The sequence below is a fragment of the Cydia splendana genome, chromosome 20 (assembly GCF_910591565.1).
Source record: "Cydia splendana chromosome 20, ilCydSple1.2, whole genome shotgun sequence".
Taxonomy (NCBI): domain Eukaryota; kingdom Metazoa; phylum Arthropoda; class Insecta; order Lepidoptera; family Tortricidae; genus Cydia; species Cydia splendana.
In genome coordinates this window covers 5,364,613-5,378,592 of record NC_085979.1, presented here as the reverse complement: position 1 = coordinate 5,378,592, position 13,980 = coordinate 5,364,613, and the positions used below count along the sequence as shown (strand labels likewise).

Genomic DNA, 13,980 nt, shown 5'->3' with positions numbered 1-13,980 from the left:
GTTAAGGATGTCAGAAAAACTTAATAATCCTCTCTGTATGTATATTATTATTAAGACTTTATTTCGTATATCACAGATCCATAATCGTATTCGTATAGAATGTTGAAAATAGAAATCGGTAAAATCAACAGATGTAGTGCATAATTATTTTCCTTCGTATTTTCACGGAAACGTACGAACGTGTCTTGCTATTCCAGTCAGTCTCGGTACAAAGAGTACTGAGGTTGACTGAAGTAGCATGACAAATACGAACGTTTCCGAGAAAATACGATGGAAAACAATTATGCTCTATTATAGTTCAGATACTATAGTATTTTTCAAACGGGGCACCTATTACACTGATAGATGTCATCTTAATAAAATTTTGCGAGATTTGCCGTTTTTAGGTTGTAAATTGTATGGAGATGATATCCATCAGCAGGGTACAGTCAGCAGCAGAAGTTGTTAAGCGGGCGAGGTGTTCAAACTTACCTTGACACGCTCTTATTCTCTTAACAATAAAGTCGCGTCAAGATCATTTTGAACACCTCGCCCGCTTAGCAACTTCTGCTGTTGACTGTACGCTGATCCTGTTTGAAAACTACTATAGATTTATTTGCCTGTACAGTCACCTGCAATAATATGACACAACGAAGGCCGCAAAAATATCTGACACGATCTTATTTGTAGAGCCATATGAGCGTGTTACATTTTTTTTGCGGCCTTCGAAGAGTAACATTTTATTGCAGGTGACTGTACAAGTGTACACACATCCGCCATATTGCTTCTAAGATACATATAATAACAGTGCCGTTCTTAGATCACTCACATAGTGAGCATGTTGCATCACCATTGAGAAATATAGTAAGAATAGAGTGCTCAATCCATACATCAGTTTTGATACCAAAATGACTATTATTTTCGCAGTCGACATCTAGCATCGAGTAGCGGAATTATCAGTACCGCTACTTGATACTAGAATTCTCTAGTGTCGCGACTCACGAAAATTGTATCAGTTTACAACTAATATTAAAAGCAGAAGGAGTTTAATATAGAGTTCTGGTTAAACCGGTTATAATATTAGCTGAGAATTGTTAAGCATTAGACTTTTCGGTCGTTGGACCATCTATTGTCAATTCTAATCATCAATGTCTAGTACTCATAATTCCGCTACTCGATGCTAGATGTCGACTACGAAAATAATAATCATTTTGGCACTAAAACTGATATGGAGTGAGCACTCTATGTATTTTTTTCTCTATGGCATCACTAATCATTTCGGCGTAGGAGATCAGCACATTTGAGGAATGGCTTACGTTCATGTCTTGTATTAACAAATCATTGGTTATTAGTATTGATAATTCATGATATCAAATTACAGACAATTCTATTTAAAAACCATATAAATCTGTATAGTAGTAGCGTAATTTATTGAACGAACTTTAGAATCATTAATATTTTGTTTCAAATTACTGACTTTATGGTTCAAAAAGGGGCCAAAGGGGGGATTAAATGGGTGAATCAATTTTTTCTTGTCACTAGTTGCCATGGTTACGGTCTCCTGGGGCACTCTTTAAATCCTAGTTTTTTCGAATTTAAATGAACCAAACTTGATTTTTATGGTAGTTATAAGGCCTTTCTATAATGGGACACCTACTAAGCACGTTTTGAGAACATGGTACAGCAGTACTTCTAACAAACTATGCTACTATTGTCTCCAGGCTGATGGGACAGAATAACAAAAAGAAATAGTTGATCGACCCAAATATAGTGGATAAAAAAAATGGTCATGTCAATCCGGTTCGAAGGACCATTCCTAAACGAGTGCTCATCTCCTGCGCCCACCTGTGCTATACTATTGTTATACCGTGGCGTTTCTCGCACGCCGCCCGGAAGCTGCGCCGCGCCTCCAAGGGGACGGTCAGCGTGTCTTCCGCCAGCTCCATTGAGGGGGAGTATTTGGCCGATAGAGGGGAGAAGGTGGGATAATATTATAAACTGAAGTAGATAAAATATAGTAATTTAAAAAAATAAGTAATATAAGTAAGAAAAAAATTACCTATGCCTCCATTATGCAGCACTGTGATAGATCCAGTGTCTTCTTCATTCGCGGTAGACCGGCCATGGTCCATAAAATCAAAATATTTAAAGCCGCGTCCACACGGGTGTAACGTGTAATATACCGTCACCGTATGGACTTCACTGCGAGCGGGGCAGTCTTGGGATATTTTTAAAGGAAGCGAATTAAACTAACATTTTTCTGCTATGATCTTCTATTTACTATGGGTAATCAAATATACTGTTATTGACTGTCCTTCGGGGCCCGGGCCCAGTGTGCCCTTATGGTGAAGACGGTACTGACTGCGAGCGCCTTTAGCCGGGTACTCATTAGCGAGCTGTAACCGTAACCGTTGCATGTCTGTAACCAAGAAACATAGTGTGTACGTGGTTCGCAAACCTGCTGCGAGCGGTACGCGAGCGGCTCGCAGCGAGCCGACGTTTACAACTTACTCATTTCTGAAGCCGTAACGTTGCACATAACTGTAACTGTTACTGTTACCAAAAACATAGTGTGTACCTGGCTCGCGGTTACGGCTCGCTAATGAGTACCCGGCTTTTGCGTTCGTGCTAAAAACCAACAGCCGATGCATCCGGCACGAGCGTTACAAGCAATGCTCGTAGTGCCGTCCACACGCAGAATTCCTGTTACATTGCACGTTACACCCGTCTGGACCCGGCTTTAATAATTAAATGAGTGTCCGCTAGTTGTGTGCATATATTGTAGGAAATAACTATCTCTCTAACTAATATTTCTGATAAACTATTCTGGACAAAACCTCTTATAATTTTTAGATACATTATCTTATATTTCAAAGCACTAACGATTTAATCATCATCATAATATTCACAGTATCTTGTAAATTTTGCACTAGTCTCGTAGAGTAGTATTTGTGCCTTAAATAACAGCAAAACCCTTAATTGACCATCGGTGTACATTAGAGCTAATATCAAGTGCACTTTTCGGCTTGGGATGGTGAAGTAAAAAAAAACAACGGGTTGCACTCCGGGAGTGCCGGCAGAAGTGAAAACTCAATGACATTGTAACAATTTTTCGACCAGGTCACGTGTCCGTCTTACGAACCGACTTACGTCTTGAGCTGTCGCGAGTTTAACATTTTTTCCCCATCACATAAAGTGCACAGCGCCGCTAAAGAAGTTTTCACTTCAAAAACAGTATAGAGTCTGTTCGGAAAGAGTAGAGTCGTGGAATGTATGGGGCCTAATACATTCCAGTTCCACGACTCTTCTCTTTCCGAATAGACTCTACATACATGATATTACCTCTACTAACAAGCGTATTCGAAGTTTTGTTATTCGATCTGTTTCCGATATGATCTGTTCTGTCAGTGTCAAAAGTGAAGTCACCCTTCAACCAAAAGTGTTGTTTTGACACTGACATGTCAGAATCATATCGGAAACAGATCGAATACGCCTGTAATTCTTATATAGTTGGTCAAACCAATTTGTCAGTCAGTAAGAACCAGGAAAACTATACTCATCCTTTTCTTTTGGGTGCTAGTACAAGTGTAAAACAAAGATAGTATGATTCTCCCTGTCTATGATTGAAATGAGACAGTCCTTTGACAAACTATATCTTTGCAAAATAAGATTTACAAATTGTCAACTTCCAGCGTGTGTGGTGGTTTAATTATTGACTATTATTATTTTAGTTAAACCATTATTTATTTTTAATATGATAACTGTTGCTTGCAGAAACCACCCCCTGGTGCTGTGAAGGTAATGCCGACACCTGAGAAGAAGGAAGAAAAGAAGGTGGTCGAGACTAAACCCGCTGAGAATGGTAATTACAATTCCGTTATTAACCTTTTAACCGCCGTAGACTGATATATACCTAAGACAGCGGTCGGCAACCTTTTAGCAGCCAAGGGCCACATAGCAGTTAACGAAGTGGACGCGGGCCGCACTTTGTTAATATTTATGACTTTATCAGACATTGTCGTTTGTCAATATTACATACATCAAATGCCGCAATATAATGAAAATCGCATGCAAGTACTTGATGGGTCTTAATGGGGTTTTAGTACCAAAATAGTATATCAAGAGGTTTTTTCCGTTAAAACTCTTAATTTTTCATTCAATGGTGCTATTTTCCCACTCTTTAACATGAAACACAAAGCTTACATTCGGTATAAGCTTTCAAGTAGTAACATATATTTATGTAAACGTTAATAATCTCGAAAACGTGTTCGTTCTAGGAACTGATACTGCCAGCGATCCAGGCGTCACCAATAACGTGGACACCACTCCCAAGAAAAACAAGGTAATTCTATAATATCTTATTTAGAAAGCAACTGTCCATATTTACACAATTTCGTAACTTTTCTAAGATCCGTAGAAGCATTTTGCTAAACATTTGGATGTCTCTGAAAGTATTTTGTACAGAATTTGTAAATACTTAATGTTAGAAGCGAATAGAGAGGCATGCATATTGCAATTTTATTATTTTGCCGTGCGACATTTTATAAGTTACCGTAGTAAATGCAAAAGAATGCTTATACTGTCACACATCGTCGCATTTGTATTTTATGCGTTTTTTATTATTTTTTTAATTGTTTTTTTGTCCTTTCCTCATCCTTTCCTACCATAGAGCGGAGGTTTTGGCCTATTCGGTAGTAAAAGAGAGAAATCGCCTAAAGAAGACAAATCTCCTAAAGACAAGTCACCAAAACAGAAATCTCCTAAAGATAAAGATACAAAGAGCAAAGATCCCAAAGGCAAAGTGGCGGTGCTCGACACATCTAACGAGAGCTCTAATCTCGACACCTCAAATGAAAAGAGTCCAGAAAAAGAAAAACCAGGCTTCACAAAACCTTACGAATACACGGACACTGAAAAGAGCCCATCTCGTACCAAACCCAAGCTCCAAGGAGCCTTCAGTTACGAAAAAGAACCCATTTCAGACGAGAGGCAAAGACAGCTTAACGACAGTCAAAGTCCGACGACGAGGAAAGCTGGACTTGCTTTCAATTATGCTCCAGGGGAAGATAAGAAGGTTGCTGAAAGTGCTGAGAAGAGAAAGACTCCTGAAGACCCAAGCAAACTAAAAACTCCAGGCATTGATTATGTCCAATCAGCTGCGCTTAAAGAACAAGCTAAAGCTACCCTCATCGATCCTACTTTAGCGCTATTAGATTCGGAAAGATCTCATCATGAAGTAGGCGCGCCATTAGCTGCCGTAATCCCAGCAGCTGCACCTAAACCAGAAAACGAAATACAAGTCGTCATTGTAACTGGAAGATACAATCCCAAGAACAAGAAACTTGACGATGCCAATGGTACAGTTGTTGTCGTCAAAGGAACGCTTGACAAAGCTACTGGAAAAATCCAGACTGAAAGAGAACTCATCGATACCAAGTCAGGACAAATTATATACACGAATCCTGCGACCGGTAAGCAGGAGAGCAAAAACGGTCACGTCGATTCCAAGACTGGACATATCTTGTTTACTTCTAATGTAATTGATCCTAAAACTGGCAAACTTGACCCAACATTGGCTCAGCAATATTGCTTTGTTGAACAGGCTGCCGACAAAGTTGGAGCTAAACCAGGAAGAGAGGTCAATTTGGTCGTAATCACAAGCAAATATGACGGCAAGCACAAGAAACTAGATGCCGCACACGGTCACGTAGATGTTTCAAGAGCAGTAGTAGGCCCTGATGGCAAAGTCAGCTCGAATTATGGCGTCATCGACCCGCGCACAGGCAAAATCGATTACATCGATCCGAAAACAGGCAAACAAGAACCTAAACAGGCGTATGTTGACCAGAAAACAGGCAATATACTCGTTACAACGGGAGTTGCTGATCCTAAATCTGGCAAAGTCGATTCATCGCTTGGTCAACAGTTCAGCATTGTTGAGAAAGATGCCACCAAGGCCAACAGGGAGGTTAGACTAGTTGTTATTACAAGCAAATATGATCTTAAGAGCAAGAAACTAGACCCCAACTTCGCTCACGTTGACGCAGTTAAGGGCGTACTAAGCGGTACCGATGGTAAGATTTACACTGACTACGGCATTATTGACCCAAGAACGGGCGATATTCAGGTCACTGACCCTAAGACTGGCAAACAAGAAACCAAACACGCCGTAGTCGATCCTAAGACAGGAAATATCCTTCTGCTGTCGGGTGTGGTTGATCCTCGCACAGGACAACTCGATACGACACTAGGACAACAATACAGCATTGTTGACAAACCTACTGACACTTTCGCTTCGTGCCCTGGAAAGGAAGTTCAGCTTGTTGCTGTTACAGCCAAATACGACTCTAAGAACAAGAAGTTGGATACACCCAACGGATTCGTGGAAACCTCACGAGCCATCATCAGCGACAAAGATGGAAAAGTACATACCAATTTCGGTATTCTCGACCCTAACACCGGCAAAGTTCACTACACTGACCAGAAAACTGGCAAGCCGGACTCGAAGCAAGCTGTCGTTGATGCTAAGACAGGCAGCTTCATTGTAAACTCTGGCGTTATCGACCCGAAGACAGGCAAAACTGATTCATCTCTCGCCCAGCAACTCACAGTTGTCGATAAGGACGCACCTAAAGGCATTCCTGAGAGGCATGTCAACTTGGTTATTATCACCACTAAGTACGACCCGAAGAACAAGAAACTAGACCTAACCAATGCTCACGTTGACAGCATACCTGGAACTGTCGGTACTGATGACAAAGTTCACACAGCGTTTGGTGTCGTAGATCCTAGGACTGGTGAAATAACTGTAACTGATCCAGTGACAGGCAAACAAGAAGTTAAGAAGGCGTCTGTAGACCCGAAAACAGGCAATCTACTGCTCACTTCAGGAGTTGTGGATCCCAAGACCGGACAAACTGATCCTTCTTTGGGACAACAGATCAGCATTGTAGACAAGCCTAAAGACAAATTCGCTTCAGTTCCCGGCAAGGAAGTCCAGTTAGTTGTTGTCACGAGCAAATACGACTCCAAATACAAGAAACTAGACCACCCCAATGGCCACGTAGAAACGTCCAGAGGAATAATGACTTCTGATGGCAAGGTCCACACTAACTTTGGTGTGATTGATCCTAGGAGCGGAAAGATTGAACATGTTGACCCTAAGACAGGCAAACAAGAGATCAAACAAGCAGTCGCTGATCCCAAAACAGGACACCTACTTATCACATCTGGTGTAGTTGATCCAAGAACAGGCAAGACTGATTCGTCTCTCGCTCAACAACTCACTATCGTCGACAAAGATGCTAAGCCGCAAGAAAGAGAAGTCCGTTTAGTCATTATCACTTCCAAATATGATCCCAAGACTAAGAAATTAGATCCTAACGGTCATGTCGATTCAGTGAATGGCACTTTAGGTCCTGACGGTAAAGTACAAACATCGTTTGGTGTTGTCGACCCAGCTACTGGCGAAGTGGTCACCATAGATCCAGTGACAGGCAAACAAGACCTCAAGAAAGCCACCGTTGACCATAAAACAGGCAATCTTTTGGTCACATCAGGAGTTTCTGACCCGAAGACTGGTCATGTCGATCCTACATTAGGACAGCAAATAAGCGTTGTGAACAAACCTAAAGACACATTCACATCTGTGCCAGGAAAGGAAGTGCAAGTGGTCGTCATCACTAGCAAATATGATCCTAAGACCAAGACTCTTGAAAACAGCAACGGGCATATTGACTCATCAAGAGGTATCAAAGCCGCTGATGGCAGAATCCATACCAATTACGGTATTATTGATCCTAAGACAGGAAAGATTGAGTGCGTCGATCCAAAAACAGGCAAGACAGAAGTCAAACATGCAACTTTCGATCCGAAGACAGGACATCTCCTGCTTACATCGGGCGTGGTCGATCCGAAGACCGGAAAAGCAGATTCGTCACTCGCTCAACAGCTTAGCATTGTGGACAAGGATGTTAAACCACTAGAAAGGGAAATCCACTTGGTAATCATCACCACCAAATATGACCCGAAGACCAAGAAGATTGATCCTAGCCAAGGATACGTAGACACTGTTAGCGGAACCATGGGGCCTGACGGCAAAATCCGTACGGCTATCGGCGTCGTCGACCCGGCTACTGGAGAAATCGTCGTGACTAACCCGGCGACTGGCAAGCAGGAGGTCAAGAAAGCGCAGGTGGACCCCTCAACCGGCCATATGCTCGTCACCAGCCAAGTGTTTGACCCGAGGACAGGCAAAGTCGACCCGACTTTGGCGCAGCAATTCAGCATCGTCAACAAGACGGTTACACCTCATACAAAACCAGCGTCGGTCGGCGAGGTCCGTCTAGTAATAGTGACGAGTAAATATGACCCAAGGACCAAGACAGTGGATGCTGGTGCTGGGACTATTGACGCCTCAAAGGGTTACGTCAGCGCCGAGGACGGAAAAATACACACCGACTTCGGTATCATAGACCCACGATCCGGACAGATCCTCTACAGAGATCCCCTTACCGGCAAGCAAGAGCTGAAGCAGGCAGACATCGACCCGAAAACGGGCAACTTCATCGTGACCACCGCGGTTGTAGACCCCAAGACAGGCAAGGTAGACCCCTCATTCGCTCAACAGTTGACGATTGTTGATAAGCAGAATGTGTTGGCTAAAGCACCACTAAACGTTTCCCCCGTGAGGCAAACCCCATCACCAGTCAAGACTCCTGCTTCCACGCCAGTCTATACGCCGTTGCAATCGCCCGTATCGAAATCCTCGCCAATCATCAGCCAAGTGCAAAGGACGTCACCTACAGTCGCAACTATTCCCAAAACACCACCAGCCAAACCGACTACAGCCCCACCGGCTCCTCCTAGAAGGAAGATTGTTAAAATCATGGTCATCTTCACCAGGATCGATCCTAAGACCAAGAAACCAGACTTACACACTGCTGAAGTTGAACACCTCACTGGTATTTTGGACCCTAACGGTGTAGTCGAGACTAAATATGGTGTTATTGACATCAACAAAGGCACCATCGTCGCTACTGATTCTGCTGGACAGCAACAGCAAAGAAATGGAGTTATCTTACCCGAAACAGGACAAATCTTCATCAACTCTGGCGCGATTGATCCTAAAACCGGCAAAGTTGACCCCAACTTAGGTATGATTTTGAGCGTCACGAAACAAGATGACCCAGTTGTAGACATTACGGCCATCACTGGCCCTATCGATCCTGCTACAGGCAAAGTTGATGTTGACAACAGCACAGTTGAGCTCACTAAGGGCAAAGTTGACGCTGAAACCGGTCACATCTCCACTAAATACGGCGTCATCGATCCATCTAATGAGGTCATCTTCGTAACGGATACTTTGGGAGGACAGGACAAGAAATCTATCCGTATTGATGAAAACACTGGTCTTATCACCTTAACTGGAGTTGCAGATCCGAAAACAGGCAAAGTAGATCCAAAACTGGGACAACTAATTGTCGTTGGTACACATATCGACCCCGTTGTAGAAGTCACGACATTTGTCGGTAAGGTTGATGCGAAGAAAGGCCTAATTGAGCCCAAACATTCCGTCATCGAAAGCACAACCGGTCAATTTAATCCCGACACTAACAAGATTGACACAAAGTACGGTCAAATCGATCTGGTTAAAGGCACCGTCACATATAACGATCCCAAGACTGGCAAGTTGGAAAGCAAGGAAGTGAAAGTTGATCCTGTCACCGGACAACTTTTATTACGCAGTGGTCAAGTCAACCCCAAATCTGGAAAGCCCGATAAGGACATTGGCAGGCTCATTTGCCTGAGGATAATCCAAACTAAAGTCGACCCCGTCTCCGGCAAACAAATCGTATCCAATGAACCCAAGAACGTTAAGGTTGATCCCAAAACCAACCAGATCTGGACCGCTGGACCGAAAGACCCGACAACTGGGGAGGTTCTGTACACCGCTGGACAAATCGACCCCGTCACTGGTTATATCATCACTATATACGGTCGTCTGGACCCGAAGACTGGAAACATAGTGAGGGCACATGAAATCGACAGGTCGCTTATCAAAGTCGATCCTATTAGTGGACAAATATACACTGCTACCGGTCAAGTTGATGAAGATAACCAACCTTTGTATTCCGCATCTCAAGTAGATCCATCCACAGGAGAAATCTACACGAAAGTCAGCAAAATCGATCCGAAGACCGGCAGGTTGGTAATAGTGAAGATTTACATCATAACGCAGAAAGACGAGAAAGGACGCGTCAAGGAAGTCGATCCTAAAGAATGCACGATCGATGAAACAACAGGCAGAATCATCACAACAAAGACTGTCTACTTGTATCAAATCATTGACCCGATCACTGGCGAAACGATCGATGTAGACCCAGATGACCCAAGACTCAAAGGCGCAAGAACCACTGTCACGCAAACCATGACGTTATCAGGCAAGATAGATCCAGTCACCGGCAGAATCAAGACGGAATACGGAGACATCGACCCAGATACGGGAGATATAGACCCGAGCACCGCCGTCAGAGACCCGGTTACCGGGCAACTAATATTACATTACTCACAAATAGATCCCTCGCACTTCGAAGACAAGAGCGGCAACTACACTATAGAAAAGGAAACTCAAGATCTCCCAGCCACTATTGATATACAGAAAGTCAATACCCATAAATTCTCAACGTTCGGCAAAGACGAAAGCCCTGTAAGAGGTGACGAGCCCAAGGCATTCACAGAGTTCACAACGAGCGAGCATATAACGCACCAAGGCTACGTGTCGTCAAACACCCCTCTATCCTCAAAGATCCCCGTCTCGCAGCGAGCCAAGAAGACTCCCACCCCGCCCGTCGTCGTCAAGACCACCACCAAACAGCTCCTGACCAAGAATGACGAGGGCGTCACGCATAATGTCGAGCAGGAGGTCGAGAACCTCGGCACTGGCGAGGTCACATTCTCCACGCACACCAATAAGGTTCGTTTATGATTTTGTACCCTCATTTTTCTCATACCAGGCCAGACGCCATTTTTAATCAAATCTCATTTCATTTGTTGTCACGTGTGGCCTTCTTTTACTTTTAATTTTACCCCCTTTTTTCAAGCTTAAAGAAGCCTGTCTTAGTAAATGTGTTCTATAATTGTGTAAATAGTTTTGATGCATGCTAGTCTAACCCTTAACTTTAGGCGGAAAGCCTAGAGCCGCTGGAGACTGGAAAGAGCCCGTACGTCACGGCGAGGGCCGTCACCACCAGGACGGCGACGACGCACCACGATCTCGACACCAAGGCCAAGACGCAGCAGATGGAAGAGAAGACAGTAGCCCATACCCTAACTTCGTCAGCCACGAGGCAAGAACAGCGAGTTTTGACGCAGGAAGTCAAAACTATGGTCACTACTGGTGATAAGGTAATTGACAACCCTAATTGACATTACCATTACCATTGGATGGTTCTTGCATGCGTTTGGATCATTTAAATTGTTTCTGATTTGTTTTTAATATCATATGAATTCAGTTACGATTTAATTTTGTCATCTCTGTTACTGCTCTTTCATTCAATTTAAAGGATCGATCTTATGAAAGCTTCAAACTGAAACAACTTACGAAGTGTATTTACATCTAGTACAGAATTAGTGCATAATTGTTTTCGATCGTATTTTCTCGGAAACGTTCGTATTTGTCTTGCTACTTCAGTCAACCTCAGTACTTTTTGTACCGAGACTTGACTGAATTAGCAAGACACGTCCGTACGTTTCCGTGAAAATACGATGGAAAATAATTATGCACTACATCTGTAAACGGTTTTCAAATGTATCAACTCTGTCAACTAAACTTAATATTTTCTCATAGGAAAATGTTTCCAAGTTTTGGTATGGTCGGTCCTTAAGTCTTCTCAATGTTTTGGTTAACATCATTGAAACAGCAGTCTTGCACGACATTTATTTTGTTCTAATTTTCGTTTTTTATTTTTTTTTTCCATCTCGAATCAACTCCGACTGGTTGACGCACGATCCTGAATGAAAACTGAATGGTTTTGAATTTGCAATCCGAACCTAACCTAAACATTTCATCAATGTGATAACTCCACCCATTTCGCCATAACGGCACAATAATTCCACCACATCGGTGTTTTACATTCTAATGATTTAAACATTTGACATTCTGGGTGTTTCACATCCTAATACATGAACGTACCTTATTTTCACTAAACTTGAATTCTTCCAAAAATCATTATTGTGACGGTGAATCACAAACTCTTGATATGCTCCTCTACACCTGATCCTTCATTAACACTCCCGAATAATATCTCCGAACGTGCCCGAATCCCCCCGAATGGAATGCTTAACATCGCGTGGCTTACACCAGCATCAGATAACTCGACGAGGCTCAGAGAGCTCAATCTCTAGCGGAGATTCCGGCACACCCATCGATTTCGAAGAAGGCGCCGGGGAGGGTCACTACTACACCACCGTAAGTTCTAGCGCATAAGGTTTAGTTTCCAACTGCACAGTGTAGAGCCATATGTAGAGTCTACACCAGCAGGCCTATTATGGATGGCTTTATCCAAGTGACTAAATATCCGTCACTTTTTAACCGAGCGCGAATGAAAGTGACGGATACCGTTTTTCACGCTGTCACGTAGACAAGAACGACCATCATATCCGTACAGTAAGGTACCTTTTTGAAGCATGGTTTGAAGTGCATGGTCTTATAGAGTATCTATAGAAATGTGTTCTCTTGTGAGCTTTCAATCAGTTTGAGCATTAGTTTGATTTTGCACTGCACTAGGTGTAGAATACGTGTAGTTTTGCCACATACAATAAAATACAGACAACAGGTAAGAAGGTAAGGTTATTTTTCGATGGTAAGGTGTTGATAGAGTTGGACCACGAAAAGTCTGCAGCAATTTTGATAGCCCACGCAGTGCAAGTGTTATTTATACGTCATAATTTCATAGAAGTTTGACGTTTAAAATGACACTTGCACTGCGTGGGCTATCAAAATCGCTGCAGACTTTTCTTGGTCTAACTCTAGAGTCTAGACTCCTAGTTATCCACTCAAGGAAAGGACAAGATGATTGATTGTACCTACCTGATTTTTTCTGGCGAGATTAATTTCATATGGCATTGTCATCAGAACCTTTGCTAGACAAATTCCAACTCAAATTAACTCCATAATAGCAGGGGTAGGAAACCAGAGCGTTCGGGCATTCTCGGCTCCGTTCGGCTCAGCATTGCTCCGAGCAATTATTAGTGTTGGCACAACTTTAAATCCTTTTGCGTGCACAACCACAGATAAGATAATTACTTGAATTTTGAAAACCCTAATTAGCCGAAAGGGATAGTGCCATACATTAGAAAGGGACAGCATGATTCGACCCTGAACCGCTGTCAAACTTCGGTTTTGTAGGAAGTTTCCTTTCTGTCCGGTAGTACTATTACTTATTCTGTGATAATAGGTAAAAAAAAACAACGGGTTGCACTCCGGGAATGCCGGCAGAAGTGAAAACTCAATGACATTGTAACAGTTTTTCGATCAGGTCACGTGTCCGTCTTACGAAGCGTCTTACGTCTGTCGCTCTCGCGAGTTTAACATTTTTTCCCCATCACAAAAAGTACAGCGCCGCTAAAGAAGTTTTCACTTCAAAAATCTATTTTTAGTATAAAAATAAATGAAAGTATAAGTTTTGGAAAGCATACAGATTCAAGTGATATTATAATATGTCCTTATGATTCAGGAACCCGGATCGTATAGGACTACCACCACCACCAGCGTAATGGGCAACGCTCCGTTTGGCAGCATGGTTCACGGGGCCACCACCAGGGTAAGATTTTAAATACACTCTGACTAGTAAATCTCCCGTGAGACTTGAGCGTTTTCTCATGCTCTGAAACAACCATTGTTGTTCTAAAGATTGTGCAGAAAGTGATAGGTACGTTTCTGGACTATACCATGTATCTTTAGGTATTGAAATAAAAGTAAACAAAATCTACCCTCAAATG

At 42.7% G+C, this 13,980-nt stretch overlaps 1 protein-coding gene and 1 long non-coding RNA gene across 15 annotated transcripts in view; both read left to right on the top strand.

The window, feature by feature from the left end:
• LOC134800864 (uncharacterized) overlaps nt 1-13,980 on the top strand; it is a 255,606-nt gene that overhangs the window by 236,831 nt on the left and 4,795 nt on the right. The window lies entirely within an intron of this gene.
• Nucleotides 1-13,980, top strand: part of LOC134800689 (protein 4.1 homolog) — a 118,342-nt gene that overhangs the window by 102,689 nt on the left and 1,673 nt on the right. For 10 of the 14 annotated variants that reach the window (XM_063773171.1, XM_063773174.1, XM_063773176.1 and 7 more), the window contains 7 exons: nt 1,876-1,959; nt 3,754-3,841; nt 4,257-4,321; nt 4,649-10,954; nt 11,164-11,385; nt 12,344-12,448; nt 13,716-13,802. In XM_063773171.1, coding sequence (XP_063629241.1) covers nt 1,876-1,959; nt 3,754-3,841; nt 4,257-4,321; nt 4,649-10,954; nt 11,164-11,385; nt 12,344-12,448; nt 13,716-13,802 — 6,957 coding nt within the window. The remainder of the gene's footprint in view (nt 1-1,875; nt 1,960-3,753; nt 3,842-4,256; nt 4,322-4,648; nt 10,955-11,163; nt 11,386-12,343; nt 12,449-13,715; nt 13,803-13,980) is intronic. The other 4 variants (XM_063773172.1, XM_063773183.1, XM_063773173.1 and 1 more) reach the window with 3 other exon arrangements.